General features: G+C 46.1%; 1 protein-coding gene across 4 annotated transcripts in view; it reads right to left on the bottom strand.

Annotated features, from left to right (window-relative positions):
* Nucleotides 1-21,731, bottom strand: part of LOC140736680 (uncharacterized) — a 493,430-nt gene that overhangs the window by 126,747 nt on the left and 344,952 nt on the right. For all 4 annotated transcript variants that reach the window (XM_073062508.1, XM_073062505.1, XM_073062507.1 and 1 more), the window contains 5 exons: nucleotides 20,495-20,548; nucleotides 18,930-18,986; nucleotides 7,598-7,651; nucleotides 1,762-1,815; nucleotides 24-77 (listed from right to left, as the gene is read on the bottom strand). In XM_073062508.1, coding sequence (XP_072918609.1) covers nucleotides 24-77; nucleotides 1,762-1,815; nucleotides 7,598-7,651; nucleotides 18,930-18,986; nucleotides 20,495-20,548 — 273 coding nt within the window. The remainder of the gene's footprint in view (nucleotides 1-23; nucleotides 78-1,761; nucleotides 1,816-7,597; nucleotides 7,652-18,929; nucleotides 18,987-20,494; nucleotides 20,549-21,731) is intronic.

Below are 21,731 nucleotides of genomic sequence, written 5' to 3'. Positions count from 1 at the left end.
TTATGGAGAAGTGGTGCACGTACCTCCAGACCCTTCTCCCCTTTGAGCCCTGGCATGCCTGGTCTCCCTGGATGTCCCTGCAATGGGGCAAAAACAAACAGAATGTCCAAGGCTGATCATTAGTGTAAACTTCAGGAACTTTCTCATGTTACCTCTCCCAAACTTGTTGACAACAGACAACTGCTGTAAAATGAGGACTGTTGTGTACGAGATATATATATATATATATATGTCTATCCCATGGACACCAACATGATAATTACTAAGGTGTGTCACAGAGAGGCAGTTGGTAGAGTATTGGCCTCAGTGTTCTGGTGACCAAGGTTCGATCCTAACCTTCGACAAGGCTCCCCCCACCCCTCCCACAGTGTGACCCTCCCTTACTACCACCCCTCCCACAGTGTGACACTCCCTCAGTACCACCCCTCCCACAGTGTGACCCTCCCTCGGTACCACCCCTCCCACAGTGTGACCCTCCCTCAGTACCACCCCTCCCACAGTGTGACTCTCCCTCAGTGTGACCCTCCCTCAGTACCACCCCTCCCACAGTGTGACCCTCCCTCAGTACCACCCCTCCCACAGTGTGACTCTCCCTCAGTGTGACCCTCCCTCAGTACCACCCCTCCCACAGTGTGACCCTCCCTCAGTACCACCCCTCCCACAGTGTGGCCCTCCCTCAGTACCACCTCTCCCACAGTGTGACCCTCCCTCAGTACCACCCCTCCCACAGTGTGACCCTCCCTCAGTACCACCCCTCCCACAGAGTGACTCTCCCTCAGTACCACTCCTCCCACCGTGTGACCCTCCCTCAGTACCACCCTCCTACAGTGTGACCCTCCCTCAGTACCACCCCTCCCACAGTGTGACCCTCCCTCAGTACCACCCTCCTACAGTGTGACCCTCCCTCAGTACCACCCCTCCCACAGAGTGACTCTCCCTCAGTACCACCCCTCCCACAGTGTGACCCTCCCTCAGTACCACCCTCCTACAGTGTGACCCTCCCTCAGTACCACCCCTCCTACAGTGTGACCCTCTCTCAGTATCACCCCTCCCACAGTGTGACTCTCCCTCAGTACCACCCCTCCCACAGTGTGACCCTCCCTCAGTACCCCTCCCACAGTGTGACCCTCCCTCAGTACCACCCCTCCCACAGTCTGACCCTCCCTCAGTACCACCCCTCCCACAGTGTGACCCTCCCTTAGGCCAGCCCCTCCCACAGTGTGACCCTCCCTCAGTACGTCCCCTCCCACAGTGTGACCCTCCCTCAGTACCACCCCTCCCACAGTGTGACCCTCCCTCAGTACCACCTCTCCCACAGTGTGACCCTCCCTCAGTATCACCCCTCCACAGTCTTACCCTCTCTCAGTACCACCCCTCCCACAGTGTGACTCTCCCACAGTACCACCCCTCCCACAGTGTGACCCTCCCTCAGTACCCCTCCCACAGTGTGACTCTCCCTCAGTACCGCCCCTCCCACAGTGTGACCCTCCCTTAGGCCTGCCCCTCCCACAGTGTGACCCTCCCTCAGTATCACCCCTCCCACAGTGTGACTCTCCCTCAGTACCGCCCCTCCCACAGTGTGACTCTCCCTTAGGCCTGCCCCTCACACACAGCAGCATTCCCTGTTTAATGCCATGGGAATCTGCTCCAGTCATCAGTATAGATTTTGAAACTTGTTCCTGGTAAGTCAGGCGAGATTTTTGAAGTTTAATGGTCACAGTTTGATTACTCATTCAAATTTTTTTTATCAAGATGTCCTACCGGTCTTCCTTGCTGTCCCACGTTTCCTCTTGGTCCAGGAACCCCAGGGTAACCCTGCCGGTTTTGGTTACAAAGTGAGACCAGTCAATTGTACAGTCAATTCTTGAGAAGTTAATCAACACTACAACATTACTCAAGAACAGGTTGAGCAAGCATCTCTAGGACTCTCAAAGTTGCCGTAGAAGTTGATAGGTTGCTGAGAAGGTTTGGTTTTTAAGAGGATGCCCAAAAGATTTACCAGGATGCTACGTTCCTGAGAGGTGTCCTCCAGTGTTTGGCATTTTTGCTCTATACTCTGACTGTCTACCCTATCTATACCGCTTGTAATTTTATAAACTTCTACCAGGACGGCACTTCACCTCCGATCCCCCACAGTTCTGGCTGACTCTTTATAGGATGTGGAAGCTGTAGAAAGGGTGCAGAGGAGATTTACCAGGATGCTGCCTGGATTAGAGAGCACGTCTCATGAAGACAGGTTGAGCCAGCTGGGGCTTTGCTCTTTGGAGCAAAGGAAGATGAGAGGTGACTTGATAGAGGTATACAAAATGATAAGAGCCAAAAATAGAGTGGACAGTCAGCGCCTTTTTCTCAGAGCATAAGTGGTTAATATGAGGGGCATAATTTTAAGGCATTTGGAGGAAGTATGGGGGGAAGTCAGAGGTAGGTTTTTTTTACACAGAGAATGGTGGGTGTGTGGAACACCCTGCCAGGGGTGGAGCTAAAGGTAGATACATCAGGGACATTTAAGAAACTCATAGAGAGGCACATGGATGATAGAAAAATGGAGGGTTATGTAGGAGGGAAGGGTTAGAGTGATCTTAAAGTAAGCTATAAAGTTGTGGGACGAAGAGCCTTTACTCTGCTGTGTTCTATCGAAGTTCGACCTTTGTAGAGATGACCCTGTGAAAAGACCATGAAATCCCAATTAATTTTTCAAGTCTCTAATACTTTCCATAATGGCACCAAGGTTTCAGCACCAGCACCCGGGTTCAATCCAGAACTGCTGGTGCTGTCTGTGTAGAGTTCGTACGTTCTCCCTGTGGCCATGTGGGTCACCCCCTGATTTCCTCCCACATCCGACCAACTTGCAGGTTAATTAGCCACTGTAAATTGCCCACACTATGTGGGTGAATGGTTGGATTTGGGGGGGGGGGAACTGATGGGAATGTGGGGAGGATGAAATGGGTTTGGTGTAGAAAAGATTAGCTTTATCTGTCACCTGCACATCGAAATAGTGAAATAGGTCACTTTGCATCAACAACCAACAGTCCAAGGATGTGCGGGGGGAAGCCAGCAAGTGTCAGCCTGCCAAGTCTCTCCCTGTGGAATGTAAAGGTTTTCCCCTGTTGCTCTGGTTTCCTCCCACAGTCCAAAGATGTACCAGGTATATTAATTAATTGGTCATTGTAAATTGTCCCACTATTAGGCTAAGGTTAATGGGGTTTGACGGGTGGTGTGGTTCCAAGGGGCAGAAGGACACACGGAACTAGGGTTAATGGGGTTTGATGGGTGGTGTGGTTTGAAGGGGCAGAAGGACACACGGAACTAGGGTTAATGGGGTTTGACGGGTGGTGTGGTTTGAAGGGGCAGAAGGACACACGGAACTAGGGTTATTGGGGTTTGACGGGTAGTGTGGTTTGAAGGGGCAGAAGGACACACGGAACTAGGGTTATTGGGGTTTGACGGGTGGTGTGGTTTGAAGGGGCAGAAGGACACATGGAACTAGGGTTATTGGGGTTTGACGGGTGGTGTGGTTTGAAGGGGCAGAAGGACACACGGAACTAGGGCTATTGGGGTTTGACGGGTGGTGTGGTTTGAAGGGGCAGAAGGACACACGGAACTAGGGTTAATGGGGTTTGACGGGGGAAGGACACACGGAACTAGGGTTAATGGGGTTTGACGGGGGAAGGACACACGGAACTAGGGTTATTGGGGTTTGACGGGTGGTGTGGTTTGAAGGGGCAGAAGGACACACGGAACTAGGGTTAATGGGGTTTGACGGGGGAAGGACACACGGAACTAGGGTTAATGGGGTTTGACGGGGGAAGGACACACGGAACTAGGGTTATTGAGGTTTGACGGGTTGTGTGGTTTGAAGGGGCAGAAGGACACACGGAACTAGGGTTATTGGAGCTTGACGGGTGGTGTGGTTTGAAGGGGCAGAAGGACACACGGAACTAGGGTTATTGGGGTTTGACGGGTGGTGTGGTTTGAAGGGGCAGAAGGACACACGGAACTAGGGTTAATGGGGTTTGACGGGTGGTGTGGTTTGAAGGGGCAGAAGGACACATGGAACTAGGGTTAATGGGGTTTGACGGGTGGTGTGGTTTGAAGGGGCAGAAGGACACATGGAACTAGGGTTATTGAGGTTTGACGGGTGGTGTGGTTTGAAGAGGCAGAAGGACACACGGAACTAGGGTTATTGGGGTTTGACGGGTGGTGTGGTTTGAAGGGGCAGAAGGACACACGGAACTAGTGTTATTGGGGTTTGACGGTTGGTGTGGTTTGAAGGGGCAGAAGGACACACGGAACTAGGGTTAATGGGGTTGACGGGGGAAGGACACACGGAACTAGTGTTATTGGGGTTTGACGGGTGGTGTGGTTTGAAGGGGCAGAAGGACACACGGAACTAGGGTTAATGGGGTTTGACGGGTGGTGTGGTTTGAAGGGGCAGAAGGACACATGGAACTAGGGTTAATGGGGTTTGACGGGGGAAGGACACACGGAACTAGGGTTATTGGGGTTTGACGGGTTGTGTGGTTTGAAGGGGCAGAAGGACACACGGAACTAGGGTTAATGGGGTTTGACGGGTTGTGTGGTTTGAAGGGGCAGAAGGACACATGGAACTAGGGTTATTGGGGTTTGATGGGTGGTGTGGTTTGAAGGGGCAGAAGGACACACGGAACTAGGGTTATTGGGGTTTGACGGGTGGTGTGGTTTGAAGGGGCAGAAGGACACACAGAACTAGGGTTATTGGGGTTTGACGGGTTGTGTGGTTTGAAGGGGCAGAAGGACACATGGAACTAGGGTTAATGGGGTTTGACGGGTTGTGTGGTTTGAAGGGGCAGAAGGACACATGGAACTAGGGTTAATGGGGTTTGACGGGGGAAGGACACACGGAACTAGGGTTATTGGGGTTTGACGGGTGGTGTGGTTTGAAGGGGCAGAAGGACACACAGAACTAGGGTTAATGGGGTTTGTCGGGGGAAGGACACACGGAACTAGGGTTATTGGGGTTTGACGGGTGGTGTGGTTTGAAGGGGCAGAAGGACACACAGAACTAGGGTTATTGGGGTTTGACGGGTTGTGTGGTTTGAAGGGGCAGAAGGACACATGGAACTAGGGTTATTGGGGTTTGACGGGTGGTGTGGTTTGAAGGGGCAGAAGGACACATGGAACTAGGGTTATCGGGGTTTGATGGGTTGTGTGGTTTGAAGGGGCAGAAGGACACACGGAACTAGGGTTATTGGGGTTTGACGGGTGGTGTGGTTTGAAGGGGCAGAAGGACACACAGAACTAGGGTTATTGGGGTTTGACGGGTTGTGTGGTTTGAAGGGGCAGAAGGACACATGGAACTAGGGTTAATGGGGTTTGACGGGTTGTGTGGTTTGAAGGGGCAGAAGGACACATGGAACTAGGGTTAATCGGGTTTGAGGGGTGGCATGACTCTACTCTGTTGAAGGACCTACTCTGAGCTGATTTGCTAAAATAAAAACAAACCTTTGTCCGATGCTTGGTCAAGATGCTGCACCTGAATTTCCTATGGGTGTAGTTGTGGTTTATACCATGTCCCTCCCAATTCTCCTAAAAATAGAAGTATCTTCTTCATGTCCTCCCAACCAATCCCAATCGAGGGTAAATGAATTGAAGGCTAGTTATCACAGAGTAGATTAAAGATAAAGATTAGCTTTCTCACATGCACATTAAAATATTGAAACAAGCAGTGAAATGGAGCGTTATCACCAGCAAACGATTCAACATGAATATTGTGCTGGGGGCAGCCTGCGAGTGCACCGCGCTTCTCGTGCTAATAAAGCACGTCTACTTGTGAACGCCACCCGTATGTCTTTGGAATGTGGGAGGAAAAAGTTTGGCACAGATGAGATGGGCCAAAGGGCTTGGTTCTTCGTGGTAGTGCTCTATGACTCTATGCGAGTCCAATTGTATCATTGATGAGAAGCTGGGATTGTAACATGGAAGAGAAAGATATGGAGGAAAACAGCCCGGGTCCAGGTAGAAGGAACTGGGCAGAAAACCAGGCTGGCAAGGACTAGAAGGGCCAAAGGACCTGTTTCTGTACTGTGTGACTTCATAACAGTGGTGTTTGTGGTATTTGCTACCCATCAGAGATATTTATCAGGAACGCTGCAGACGCAGAGCCCTTGGCATTGTCAATGATCCTTCCCATCGTCCAACAATCTCTTTGATCACCCCACCCCTCACTATCCTCACCATCCGGCAGGAGGTGCCATTGCATTCGGACAAGGTCCATTGGGATGGGAAATAGCTTCTTCCCCCAGGCTGTAAGACTACTGAATTCCTTGTCACTATCCAGGTCTCCTCACGTATAAAGTGCCATTAGTATTATACTGTTTACTCTTTAACTTGTATCATAAATGCACCTTATTATTTGTTAATTTTTTGTGGTAATATGTGTTGTCTATGTGAGTTATATGTACTGTGTTGTGCCCCTTGGTCCGGAAGAACGTTGTTTTGTTTGGCGATATACATGGTTACAGTTGTATGACAATAAACTGAACTTGAACCTGAAGGTAACTCAGTTCCAATTACATTCCAGTTTCCAAAACCTAAGCCAACCTCCTTACCATTCCAATCAAAAGGCATCACTGAAAATTTATGTCAGCACTGAGATTCATGTACCAATTGAAGAGTTACTGTATACTGTCCAGTACAGTTCCACAGTCTTCTCGTTGTTACTGTCCTGTACAGTTCCACAGTCTTCTTGTTGTTACTGTCCCGTATAGTTCCATAGTCTTCTCATTATTACTGTCCCGTACAATTCCACAGTCTTCTCGTTGTTACTGTCCCGTACAGTTCCACAGTCTTCTCGTTATTACTGTTGTGTACAGTTCCACAGTATTCTCGTTGTTACTGTCCTGTACAGTTCCACAGTCTTCTCGTTGTTACTGGCTGGTACAGTTCCACAGTCTTCTCGTTGTTACTGTCCCGTACAGTTCCACAGTCTCTCTGAAGTGTTACACCCCTACCTCTTTCTGCAGATGTGCAGCAGAGAGCACCTTAACATGCTGCATCATTGCACGGTACGGAAACTGCACTGTGGCCAACAGGAAGGCTCTATAGCGGGTAGTGAAAACCAGCCTACCCGCCATCAAGGACATATGTACAGAAAGGTGCAAGGTAAAGGGCCAATAATATCATGAAGGATCCCACCACCCTGTTCATGGTCTCTTTGTCCCACTCTCACCAAGTAAGAGGCTGTGTAGCATGACTGCTAGGACCACCAGACTCAAAAACAGTTACTTTGCCCAAGCAGTGAGGCTCATCAACACCTCCACCCACTAACTCCACCAATTGTTTATTATTTCCTATCAGTCACCTTACTTACACCTAGCATAACTTTATGGACATATAATCAATCTACATACTGTAAATATAAGATATCTAATGTATTTATATTTATTGTGTGTTTTCCAAATTATTACTGTGTTCTTTATCGTTTGTGTTTTTTTTAATGTTGTGTTGGATCCAGTGTAATACTTTCTTCATTTTCGTTACACTTGTGTACAGGAAATGACATTAAACAATCTTGAATCTGCCGTTGTTCAATTCTCTCAACAGGACGTCCCAGAATTACCTTATAGCCTTCATCTCCTGGTTTACCGCGATCTCCACGGGGACCTACAGGACCCTGAGATAGAGAGACAACAGTGTGAGAGCTGCAGCTTGGTAACACATGTCCCTTGTGTTGCCCACCAAATAGAACACCATGAAGCTCCCTGATCATCTGTGTGTCTCTCAGTTGGTCTCCTTTGCCTCAAGATGAAGTGCAATCGATTATGCAGGGCATGTTCTTGCTATCAATCCACAAGAACTCATTGTAATGGGAAGCTGGCTTCCAGATGGAAATATTCTTTGACTACATTCCTGTAACAAGCTCAGCGTCAGTAAGACCAAGCAATTTATTGTTGACTTCAGGAAGGAGAAGTCAAGGGAACACAGATCCCTCATTGAGGGATCATCAGTGGAAAAAGTGAGCATTTTTATCTTCTAGGGTGTTGACATCCCTGAGGGTCTATCCTGGGCCCAAAACATTGATGCAATTACAAAGAAGGCACAACAATAGCTATATTTCATTAGGAGTTTGAGGAAACTTGATATATCACCAAATTTCTACAGATGTACTGTGGAGAGCATTCTAACTGGTGGCATCACTGTCTGGTATGGAGGGGCACCACACGGGATTGGAAAAGCCTGCAGAAAGTTTTAAATTCAGCCAGCTCCATCATGGACACTAGCCTCCCCAGCATCCAGGACACCTTCAAAAAGTGATGCCTCAGAAAGGGGGCATCTGACATTCAGGACCCCTATCATGCTGGGCATGCCCTCTTCTCATTGCTAACATCAAGGAGGAAGTACAGGAGTCTGAAAGCACACATACAATATTCCTGGAACAACTCCTTCCCCTCAACCATCAGATTTCCAATTGGACAATGAGTCCTTGTACACTACTTTTAAAAAAATGTATATTTCTTATTGTAATTTATATTTACATTTATTTTTATTATTAATTATTGCACTGCATTGCTACCACAAAATAACAAATTTCACAACATGTATCAGTGTTAATAAACCTGATTTCCTCGGAGCCCAGCTACTAGACAAACTCTGAAACACGGGCCAAACATTTTCAGAAGGCATTTGATAAGGTCCCACATAGGAGATTGGTGGGTAAAATCAAAGCTCAGGGCATCGGGGGGAAGACATTGACATGGATAGAAAATTGGTTGGCAGATAGAAAGCAAAGGGTAGCGGTGAATGGGTGTTTCTCGGAATGGCAGGTGGTGACTAGTGGGGTGCCACAGGGCTCGGTATTGGGACCACAGCTGTTTACGATTTACATCAACGATTTAGATGAAGGCATTGAGAATAACATCAGCAAGTTTGCTGATGATACTAAGCTGGGTGGCAGTGTGACATGTGATGAGGATGTTAGGAGAATTCAGGGTGACTTGGATAGGCTGGGTGAGTGGGCAGATACTTGGCAGATGACGTTTAATGTGAATAAGTGTGAGGTTATCCACTTTGGGAGTAAGAACAGGAAGGCAGATTAACTGAACGGTGTAAAGTTAGGTAAGGGAGGAATACAAAGAGATCTTGGAGTCCTTGTTCATCAGTCACTGAAGGTGAATGAGCAAGTGCAACAGGCAGTGAAGAAGGCTAATGGAATGTTGGCCTTTATTACAAAGGGAATTGAGTACAAGAGCAAGGAAATCCTCTTGCATTTGTACAGAGCCCTGGTGAGACCACACCTGGAGTATTGTGTACAGTTTTGGTCTCCAGGGTTAAGGAAGGACATCCTGGCTGTAGAGGAAGTGCAGCATAGATTCACGAGGTTAATTCCTGGGATGTCTGGACTGTCTTACGCAGAGAGGTTAGAGAGACTGGGCTTGTACACGCTGGAATTAAGGAGATTGAGAGGGGATCTGATTGAAACATATAAGATTATTAAGGGATTGGACAAGATAGAGGCAGGAAATATGTTCCAGATGCTGGGAGAGTCCAGTACCAGAGGGCATGGTTTGAGAATAAGGGGTAGGTCATTTAGGACAGAGTTAAGGAAAAACTTCTTCTCCCAGAGAGTGGTGGGGGTCTGGAATGCACTGCCTCGGAAGGTAGTGGAGGCCAATTCTCTGGATGCTTTCAAGAAGGAGCTAGATAGGTACCTTATGGATAGGGGAATCAAGAGATATGGGGACAAGGCAGGAACCGGGTATTGATAGTAGATGATCAGCCATGATCTCAAAATGGCGGTGCAGGCTTGAAGGGCCGAATGGTCTACTTCTGCACCTATTGTCTATTGTCTATTGTCTATATTAGGTGAGGCACAGCCTTCGAAGCATCACCTATGTCAGCCAATCAGGAGGCAAAGAGGAGATGAAATCAAAGAAAGCTGCAGGAGCTGAAGATCTGAAATAAAATCAGAAGACTTTGGAAACATTTGCAGGCCAGGCAGCATCTGTGGTGAGAGAAACGTGGTCAAAGTTTCAAACTAAAGACATCGCCTGGCCAACACAGTGTTTCCAGCATTTTCTGTTTTTGTTTCAGAAAAAAGAGTTTATGTTATTGCAAAATAAATCTGATTGGCCCCTTAAGGTTGTCATAACTAGTGAGTGGGGTGTTAATGGGGACAAGCTTCCACTACTGGTTAAACACTCCCAATGAAGTGCATCTCAAACAGTCTCTAACAACTGAGTCCATCTCCTGGCCTTCATGAGTGGCTTAGCTACTAAGCCCAGAGGAACCATTTCTACTGACAGGAGAAGGGGCAAAAGCGGGTTACTGGAGCTTTAAAACCAGTTATTTTGGGCAGATAGGGCTCGTCAGCCATGGTTGGCAGCTTTTTCGATTCACAGCAAGCAGGCAGCGGAGTAAGTCACCGTTCTTTGGGAGAGAATTCAGATAGATTTAGATTTTAGGTTTTTTTTAACTACTTGGGACAAAAGAGGCATGACTATCCAGTGGGCAGCGGAGTGAGAGGGTGCAGAGTGATAGGGCTTTGGCTCAACGGGCTTAGGCAGAAACGGGAAGAGGCTTCCTGCAACTGTTGAGTCTTATAGTAAAGGGGTAAGTTACAGGCTTATTTATTTAGTAATAACAGTAGCATTAGAGGTATGTATCTAGGATTAGTGTTGTGCTTGGAGAGCCAGATGTGGGGACCCTGGGAGACTCCCAGCCTCCCCAAGGATTACATCTGCACCAGGTGCATTGAGATGAGGCTCTTTAAGGACCTCGTTTGGGATCTGGAGCTGCAATTTGATGACCTTCAGCTAATTAGGGAAAGTGAAGAGGTGACTGATAATACCTATAGAGAGATAGTGGACAGCACCTCTGTGACAGTCCTCAGAAATCAATATATTGTTTTAGATACCGTTGGAGAGGTTGACCTGACAGAGGATGACCACAACAAACAGGACTCTGGCACTCTGCCCAGTGCCGTGATCAAGAAAGCAAGGAGAAATGCAGTAGTTATAGGGGATTCCATCGTGAGGGGAACAGACAAGAGATTCTGCGAGCCAGACAAGATACCCAGATGGTGTGTTGCCTCCCTGGTGCCAGGGTACAGGGTGTCTCAGATCAGGTCCAGAGTATTCTAAGAAGAGAGGGCGAGCAGCCAGAAGTCTTGGTACATGTTGGTACCAATGACATAGACAGAAAAAGAGAGGGGATCCTGGAGGAAGATTACTGGGAGCTAGGAAGAAAATTGAAAAGCCGGACCTCCAGAGTAATAATCTCAGGATTACTGCCTGACCCACGCGCTAATAAAGGTAAGAATAGCAGAATTAAGCAGATGAATGTGTGGCTAAGTAACTGGTGCAGGGGGCAGGGCTTCAAATTCTAGGATCATTGAGATCTATTTTGGGGGAGGTATGACTTATACGAAAACGATGGGTTACACCTGAACTCAAAGGGTACTAGTATCCTGGCGGTATTGTTTAATGTAGCTGTTAGGGAGGGTTTAAACTAAGTCGGCAGGGCGAAGGAAACCAGGGTGTTAGGGTCGAGGAAGAGGAAAATAGAAATAAGTCAAAGATACTGTGCAGCAAAGATGGCAAGAAGGACAGGCAGGTGAATAGACGGGATAATTTGCTGTGTGATAGAAACATAGCAAAGTCAGTAACAGATACTGATCTAAATGTACTGTACTTAAATGCATGCAGCATTAGAAATAATGTGGATGACCTTTTTGTACAGCTACAGGTTAAAAGATATGACATCGTGGCCATCACCGAGTCATGGCTAAATGATGGATGTGATTGGGAGCTAAATGTCCAAGGATACACTGTGTATAGGAAAGATAGGAAGGTGGGTAAAGGGGGTGGCGTGGCCCTGATGGTAAGCAACGATGTCAAATCACTAGAAAGAAGGGACATAGGATCAGAAGAGGTAGAATCCTTATGGGTCGAGTTAAGAAATGGCAAGGGTAAAAAGACACTAATAGCAGTTATATACAGGCCTCCAAACAGCAGCCGGGATGTGGCTACAAGTTACAGCTGGAAATAGAAAAAGTGTGTCAGAAGGAAAATGTCAAGATAATTATGGGGGATTTTAATATGAAAGTGGATTGGAAAAGTCAGGAAGGTACTGGATCTCAGGAGAGGGAGCTTGTAGAATGCCTACGGGATGGCTTTTTGGAGCAGCTTGTCCATAAGCCCACCAGGGGATTGGCTGTTTTGGATTGGGTGCTGTGTAATGAACCTGAGGCAATTAGGGAGCTACAGGTAATGGAACCTCTTGGAAGTAGTGATCATAATATGATTGAGTTCATTTTCAAATTTGAAAAGAAGAAGCTGGTATCGGGTGTATCAGTGTAACAGTGGAACAAAGGAAATTACAGTGGTATGAGAGATGAACTGGCCCAAATTGATTGGAAAAGTATGCTAGATGGAGGGACGGTACAGCAAAATTGGATGAAATTCCTACAAGAAATAAGGAAAGTGCAGGAAAAATATATTCCAAGAAAAAAGAAAATCATGAATGGAAAAATGGCACAAATGTGGCTAACAAGAGAGGTTAAGGCTAAAATAAAAACAAAAGAGATGGCGTACAAGGAAGCAAAAATCAGTGGGAAAACTGAGGACCAGACGACTTTTAAAAACTTACAGAAGGAAACTAAGAAAGTCATTAGGAAAGAAAAGATGAATTATGAAAGAAAGTTGGCAATTAACATAAAAAAGGATACTAAGAGTTTTTAAAAATATATGAAGAGTAAAAGAGTAACTCGGGACCGATTGAAAATGATGCTGGAGAAATTATAACGGGTAACAAAGAGTTGGCAGAGGAACTAAATGAGTATTTTGCATCAGTCTTCACAGTGGAAAACATTAGCAACATACCTGATAGCCAGAGGTCACAGGGAATAGAATTAGGTACAGTCAAGTTTACTAGAAAGGAAGTGCTTGAGAAGCGAAATGGACTAAGGATAGAAAAGTCTCCTGGACTGGATAAGGTGCACCCATGGGTTCTGAAGGAGGTGGCTTTGGAGATTGTGGAGGCATTGGGAATAATCTTCCAGGAATCAATGGACCCTGGCATGGTTCCGGAGGACTGGAAAGTCGCAAATGTAGTTCTGTTGTTTAAGAAAGGGGGGAGGCAACAAAAAGAAAATTACAGACCTATTAGTCTGACATCGGTGGTTGGAAAGTTATTGGAGTCGATCCTCAAGGATGAGGTTATGAAATACCTCGAGGTGCATGACAAGATAGGTCCAAGCCAGCATGGTTTCATAAAGGGAAGATCCTGCCTCACCAACCTATTGGAATTTTTTGAGGTCTCAAATAAGATTCACAAGGAAGAGCCTGTAGATGTTGTGTATTTGGATTTTCAAAAGGCCTTCGATAAGGTGCCGTATAAGAGGCTGCTTAATAAGATGAGAGCCATGGAATTACAGGAAAGATATTGGAATGCGTGGAGAATTGGCTGATAGGCAGAAAGCAAAGGGTGGGAATAAAGGGATCCTATTCTGGTTGGTTGCCGGTTACTAGTGGTGTTCCACGGGGGTCAGTGTTGGGGCCGCTTCTTTTTACACTGTATATCGATGATTTAGATTATGGATTAAAGGGTTTTGTGGCTAAGTTTGTGGATGACACTAAGATAGGTGGAGGAGCAGGAAGTGTTGAAGAAACTGAAAGGTTGCAGAGAGACTTGGTCAGTTTAGGAGAGTGGACAAAGAAATGGCAGATGAGATACAATGTTGAGAAATGTACGGTTGTACATTTTGGAAGAAGAAATAATCGAGCAGATTATTATTTAGATGGGGAGAAAATTCAAAAATCTGAAGTGCAAAGGGACTTGGGGGTCCTCGTGCAGGATACCCTAAAGGTTAACCACCAGGTTGGATCGGCAGTAAGGAAAGCGAATGCTATGTTGGCATTCATTTCAAGAGGAATAGTGTATAAGAGTAAGGAGATGTTGATGAGGCTCTATGGGGCACTGGTGAGACCCCATTTGGAATACTGTATGCCGTTTTGGGCCCCCATCTTAGAAGGGATGTATTGATGTTGGAGAGAGTTCAGAGAAGGTTTACGAGGATGATTCCTGGAATGCAGGGGCTAACATATGAGGAGCGTTTGCCATCCCTTGGACTTAATTCATTAGAGTATAGAAGAATGAGAGGGGATCTCATAGAAACATTTCGAATGTTGAAAGGGTTGGACAGAGTAGATGTGGAAAGGCTGTTTCCCTTGGTGGGTGAATCCAGGACAAGGGGCCACAGTCTTAGAATTAGAGGGTACCCATTTAAAACAGAGATGAGGAGAAATGTTTTTAGCCAGACGGTCGTGGATTTATGGAATTCGTTGCCACATACAGCTGTGGAGGCCTGATCATTGAGGGTGTTTAAGGAGGAGATTGATAGGTATCTAATTAGTCAGGTTATCAAGGGATATGGGGAAAAAGCTGGAATTTGGAACTAGATGGGAGAATAGTTTAGCTCATGGTGGAGTGGCAGAGAAGACTCGATGGGCCAAATGCCCTACTTCTGCTCCTTTGTCTTGTGATCATCTAGGAGAGGGAAAATTCTGAGCTCAAACCTCTGCTTTTTTGCAACTATATGCACTTGTGAGGAAGGCTTCAGGAATAAACCCTGAGGAAAATCTGGACCTTGAGTCCCTAATGCAGTCTTACATTGAGTTCAACACTGACCGGCATCTCCTGTGATGCTGCTGGTGGCAAACTGTATTGGTCACTGCTATTCCTTTGGATTCATCTGTTGCATGGAGAGGGGGATCCTCCTGCACAGACAAAGCGTGCTCTCCATATCGTACTATCCTGCCTTGTGTATCATGGAAACAGCTGGGACGCAGTATTCAAGGTTGACCCCAACTAACAGGGGGCCTGACAGTCTACAGAGTCTACTTAAAGAAAAGCCCCTTGAGTGGCAAAATCTTCCTTCCAAAAAGAGGACAATTTCTCCAATGAAAATGCCACAAATAAAGAGAACAAAGATTTAGATTCTAAACGTTAAAATCTGTACAGATGAAGAGTCCCGACCCGAAACGTTGACTTTCTGTTTCCCTCCACAGATGCTGCCTGACCCGTTGAGCTTCTCCAGTACCTCACTTAGACTCCTCAATACCCAGAGTCTAGACTGACATCTACATCATTTATTATTATATTGACATTTGTCCTCTACTATGCCTATTGTCTCGTTTATTAAGTAATTATTAATTAATTAATTATTGTACTGCCCTGCACTGTTTTGTACACTTTATGTAGTCCTGTGTAGGTCTGTAGTCTAGTGCAGCCTTGAGTTGTCTCACATAGTCTAGTGTAGTCTTGTGTTGTTTCATGTAGCACCAGGGTCCTGGAGGAACATTGTTTCATTTTTACTGTGTACTGTACCAGCAGTTTATGGTCGAAATGACAATAAAAAGCGACTTGACTTGACTTGAATTTAGATGCCATTGCAACTTGTCAGCCAATTTGTCAGCAAGGTTCCATGGCCAGTATGTCTTGATTTTTGTTAGGAACCTTAGTTCAGAGAGTGGCATCGAGCATAACAGGGATGATGGCGCAAAACAGCGACTCCTTTGCTTGTATCTTTGGAAACAACTCTATTTCTATCTTTGATGTCTCTTTTTTCCCTTTCAAGGTTCTTTTGAAGACCCTGACCTGGAGTTACACTCTGACTTTGGTTCTTTGCACGAATGGGATCTGCTCTATTTCTTGAGGAGACTGAGGTCCTTTAACATCTGCCGGACGATGCTGAGGATGTTCTATGAGGCTGTGGTGGCCAGTGCTATCATGTTTGCTGTTGTGTGCTGGGGCAGCAGGCTGAGGGTAGCAGACACCAACAGAATCAACAAACTCATTCGTAAGGCCAATGATGTTGTGGGGGTGGAACTGGACTCTCTGACGGTGGTGTCTGAAAAGAGGATGCTGTCCAAGTTGCATGCCATCTTGGACAATATCTCCCATCCACTCCATAATGTACTGGTTAGGCACAGGAGTACATTCAGCCAGAGACTCATTCCACCGAGATGCAACACTGAGTGTCATAGGAAGTCATTCCTGCCTGTGGCCACTAAACTTTACAACTCCTCCCTCGGAGTGTCAGACACCCTGAGCCAATAGGCTGGTCCTGGACTAATTTCCACTTGGCACAATTTACTTATTATTATTTACTTATGGTTTTATATTGCTATAGTTCTACACTATTCTTGGTTGGCGCGACAATAACGAAACCCAATTTCCTTCGGGATCAATAAAGTATGTCTGTCTGTCTGTCTGACGGCTGGCTGCTTTTTGATATCACAAGGACGCGGCCTGGAAGACTAGTGTGCCTTTAGGGTGTTAGATTTTGTGGCTCTGCAGATGGTCTGATTCGAGGCCGGTGCCCCCGTCTGGAACATCGGGAGTGGTAGGTTTGCTGCCATGGGGTGTGGGTCCAGAGACCTGAGCTCTCTGGGCACAGAGCTCAGAAAAAGCAACGCAACAGACTTTAACATCATAAATCAGCGAGTTGCTTTATGTCTCCCCTCTCGCTGTGAAATGGGGATACGGGAGAGAGAGAGCTGGTGGTATGTCGAATTACCTGGTGAACGAGTAGTCTTTGGGATACTGCAAGTCTGTGTCTTTATTGATGCTTTGCTGCACGCTGGAGTGCTCAGTAGAGGGTACCAATGCTTTTTTGCTGGTGGAAGAGGGGGGTCGTTGCCTGGTTGCTTCTTGTGTGTGAGAGGGGAGAGCTGGGGGAGGGGCTTTGGGGTTCTGATGTTTAATTGTCATTCAGTCATTGAGGCACTCAGTTTTTGTGGATGTTTGTGAAGAAAAATAATTTCAGGATGTAGATTGTATTCAGTTCTCTGACATGAAATGTACCTATTGAACCCTATTGAAATCCCCTCCTATTCATTTCCAAAATAGTGCTGTTTATTTAGAACGTAGAACATACAATCAATGGTCACATTATTAGGTATGGGAGGAGAACCTGTTGTCTGCTGTTGTAGTCCATCCACTTCAAAGTTCGATGTGTTGTGCATTCAGAGATGCTCTTCTGCACATCACTGTTGTGACGTGTGGTTATTTTAGTTACTGTCACCTTCCTGTCAACTTGAACCAGTCTGGCCAGTCTCCTCTTCTTCTTCTTGAGCCTTTCGCTCCCAGTGGAGCATAGGCAGCCAATGACCTCCTGTCTCCACCATCCTCTGTTCTGAGCTAGTTTCTCCAGGGTGGACTAGGAGAGCCCCAGTCGTCTAAGTTCAGCCTTGATGTCTCCCGCCCCCCCATGTGTTCTTTGGACATCCCTTTTCCCCCTTTCCTTGGGGATTCCATTTTAATGCCTGCCTGATGATGTTGTTAGTCTGGCCAATCCACCTGCGTTTCCGTTTGGATTCCAGGTTGGAGGTTTCCCACAGCATCTGGTTGGTTGCTTTCTCAGCCTGCCTGATATTTATGATCCGTCTTGGGCAGTGGTGAATGAAAGCCTGCAGTTTCTGTCATGTCTTCTTTGTTGTTCCCCAGGTTTCAGAGCCAGATAGAGGCACCGCTTTAACATTTGAGGTGTATGTTTATGGTCTCCTGCTGCTGTAGCCCATCCACTTCAAGGTTTGATGTGTTGCGTGTTCAGAGACGCTCTTCTGCACATTGCTGTTGTAACGTGCTTGTTTGAGTTACTGTCGCCTTCCTGTCAGATTGAACCAGTCTGGTCATTCTCTGACTCCTCTCATCAACAAGGCATTTGGCCCACATTTACTGGATATATTCTTGTATTTTTTTCAGCATTCTCTGTAAATTCTAGAAATTTAGTGCGTGAAAATCCCAGGAAATCAGCAGCTTCTGAGATACTCAAAGCACCACAACTGCCACCCATCATCATTTCACAGTCAACGTCTCTTAGATTCAGGAGCAGAATTAGGCCATTTGGCCCATCGAGTCTATTCTGCTATTCAATCATGGCTGATCCTTTTTCTCCCCTCCTCTGCCCCACTCCCCGGCCTTCTCTCCGTTACCTTTGATGCCGTGTCCAATCAAGAACTCCTTTGAATTTACCCCCTCTCACCTTAAATATATGCCCCGTAGTATTCAGCAATACATACAAAATGCTAGAGGAATTCAGCAGGCCAGGCAGCATCTACAGAGGGGAATAACATTTTGGGGTGAGACCTTTCATTAGGACTGGAAAGGAAAGGTGAAGAAGCCATTTCAACCATGGCAAAAAGATACTGGTTGTCCTCTCTATCTGTGCCACTCATAATCTTATAAATGTCAATCAGGTTTCCGCTCAGCCTCTGGTGGTCCTGAGAAAACAGCCCAAAGTTTCCACTCTCTCATTGTAGCACACTCCCTCTAATCCAGGCAAGATCCTGGTGAAGCTCTTCCGCACCCTTTCCAAAGCCTCTAAATCCTTCCTATAATGAGACAACCAGAACTTTATTCAATACTCTAGATGTGGCTTAACTAGAGTTTGTAAAGCTGCAACATAACTTCCTGACCTTTGAACTCAGTGGCTTCACTAAAACAGGCAAGCATGTCATATGCCTTCTTAACCACACTATCAACTTGTGTAGCCTCTTTCAGGGAGCAATGAACTTGGACCTCAAGCTCCCTCTGTTCATCAACATTGTTCAGAATCCAAGGTGTGACATTTCACATTTGGCCAGGTTAAGCTTCTGCCATTTCTCCGCCCATATCTGATCCATATCCCACTGTACCCTTTGTCAGTCTTCTACGCTCTCCACAACACCACCAATCTTCACATCATCCGCAAGCTTACTAACTCACCCATTTAGGCATTTCAAATTAACATCTCAGCCTTCCCACTTTTCCACGAGAGCATTGGACAGAAGAAAAAGAAGTTAGATACTCTCTGAAATGCCTTCCTGGTATGCGAAGGATATGCAGTGAAACGCAATGTTAAAGATTGTTTACAGAGATTAACAATATTTGCCACTAAAAGCTTGACCTACTGGTTCACCTAGAGGCCCAGGCAGTCCAAGAGCGCTGCTGTCTTCACCTGGAAAGCCCTAATAGTGGAAGGAAAGGACAAGGGTTACCTCTTCAACCTACAACACTTCACAGCAGTACAGTGTCATCAGTGCGACAGAAATTGAAAGCAGCTTTATATCTCTGATCTACATCACTCTCCTTGTAACTTCCAGACTTGGTAGTAGGCCAACTGAGTCCTCTCTGCCTTTCAATACCATGATGGCTTATCTAATCTTGGCGTTCAGCACCACTCTCCCCATCCGCTCTCATAGCTCATATCTGTTTCTATTGAATTGATATTTATTGTGTTTTTATTATTATCTGTTGTGTTTTTTTTGTGCTGCATTGAATCCGGAGTAACAATTATCTAGACCTCCATTACACTGTGTACTGGAAATGACATTACACAATCTGGAAATTTGAAATGTTGAAATTGAACTTCTAAAGTTTAGCTATTTTAAGTGCACGTAAGAAATACAATATCTTCTCCTTCAAAGTGAGAAGATAATGACTAAAGTTATCTACCCTTTTAAAGTTTTAAGTTCTACGAGGGGTGATTGATAAGTTCATGGCCTAAGGTAGAAGGAGTTAATTTTAGAAAACCTAGCACATTTATTTTCAACATAGTCCTCTCCTGCATTTACACACTTAGTCCAGCGGCCGTGAAGCATACGGATCTTGGACCTCTGGAAAGTGTCCACAGCAGGGGTTATTGATAAGTTCATGGCCTACAGTAGAAGGAGATGAGTTATACAGCTCTCGTTACATACACATGCAGTTCTACTCTTTGAGTGATTATGCAGAAAGTTTGAAGTTAATAACTCATCTCCTTCTACCCTAGGCCACGAACTTATCAATCACCCCTGCTGTGGACACTTTCCGGAGGTCCAAGATCCATATGCTCCACGACTGCTGGACTAGGTATGTTAATGTAGGAGGGGACAATGTTGTGCTAGGTTTTCTAAAATTGACTCCTTCTACTGTAGGCCACAAACTCATCAATCACCCCCCGTAATCTCTGACTGTGATTTGAAGTATTTTGCAGTAGGTACAATCAGCAGTTGGAACCAAATCCAATGTCACATTCTTCATCAGAAATATCAGGCCCTTCAGTCTTGTCAATATGACCATGGCTGATCTGCTCCAGGCCTCATCTCCCTTTCTCCAGTTCCCCATCACCCAGTTCCTCATCTCTTAAACGTTCTCTCTCTCCTCCCCCCCACCAGTGATCCAGTCTCTGGGGTGGAGAATTCGAGATTCACCTCCTTCTGTGAGAGAATGCTCCTACAAATTTCAGCTTTCTGGAACCACCCTCCTTTCTTGTAACAATGCATAAGAGTGGACACAAAAACAGTGATAGCCCCTCAGTCCCGTCCCTCCATTCAATATGACCATGGATGATCTATCCCCAGGCCTCAACTCCCCTTCTGTGCCAGATCCCCCATCGCCCTCAGTCTCCTGATCAGTAAAACGTTTCTCTCCCTCCTTAGATCTGCCTGCCAGTCCAGCCAGGGTTGGTGACACAGAGAGCGTGGACCTCATTTACCTTCTCACCCTTGGGTCCTGGTGGCCCGGAAGGTCCCGTTGGTCCTCGGTGGCCCTGAGACAGAAGCACAGATCATTTACAAATTGTTGTAGAAGTTTTGACAGGTGTTTTGTAGCCTAGAGAAAAGAATTGTTTACTGACCTGCAGTAAATCTTAAGTCTGACTGAGATTTATTTAACACGTGTGCATTGAAACATACGATGAAATATGTCATTTGCATTAACAGCCAACACAACACCAAGGGGCGGCACGGTAGCTTAATGCTATTCCAGAGCCAGCGACCCTGGCTCAATCCTCACTGCTGTCTGTGTGGAGTTTGTACGTTCTTCCTGTGACTGGGAAGATGTTGCTCCTCCAACCTGAGAGTGGCCTCATAGCGACAGTGGAGGAGGGAGGACATGGACTGACATGTTGGAATGGGAATGGGAAGTGGAATTAAAATGGGAGATCCCGCTTGTTCTAGTGCATGGAACTTAATACAAGGGGGTGTCATTTTAAGGTGATTGGAGGGAAGCATAGTGGGAATGTCAGAAGTGAGTTTTCTACACTAGCAGCGGGGGCTGTGCGGAATGTGATGAAGGTGGGTACTTTTAAGAGACTCACAGACAGACATATGGATGCAAGAAAAACAAAGGGTGAATGGGAGGGAGGAGAAGGTGGAGTAGGTTTAAAAGGTCAGCACAACATTGTGGGCCAGGTGTCTGTACTGTGCTATACTGTTCTATGTTTCATGTTCTACCTCCTGAGTTGTCTTTATGTGTAATGTCAGAGAAGATTAGATAAATTAGCTTTAATTGTCACAGGTACACTGAAACATTGGAACATTGGGTAGCGGGGTGGGGATATATCTCTACATAGTAGGTGTAATTCAGTCCTTCTCTCTGCTAGCCTGCAGATCACATTTGGTCAAGGTGTAGCACCTGCTTAGCCCCCGATCAGGGTCACATGAACCCATGGGAGATGGTGGTGGATGGTTGTATGAGCAGCTGGTGCATATCACAAGTCCCGGTTACACGACAATCTCTGAAGAATGGCTGGGGTTACCTGTCCTGTAAAGACCACGGCCCAGAAGACGGCAATGGCAAACCACTTCTGTAGAAAAATTTGCCAAGAGCAATGATGGTCATGGAAAGACTATGATCGTCTGCACATAACAAACAAATATTTAAATGTACAGTACACTGTAGATGCTATTTGCATCAATGATCATTACAGTCCGAGGATGTGCTGGGAGCAG

Source organism: Hemitrygon akajei, chromosome 12 (assembly GCF_048418815.1).
Source record: "Hemitrygon akajei chromosome 12, sHemAka1.3, whole genome shotgun sequence".
Lineage (NCBI taxonomy): Eukaryota > Metazoa > Chordata > Chondrichthyes > Myliobatiformes > Dasyatidae > Hemitrygon > Hemitrygon akajei.
This window is presented reverse-complemented; position numbering and strand designations above follow the sequence as displayed.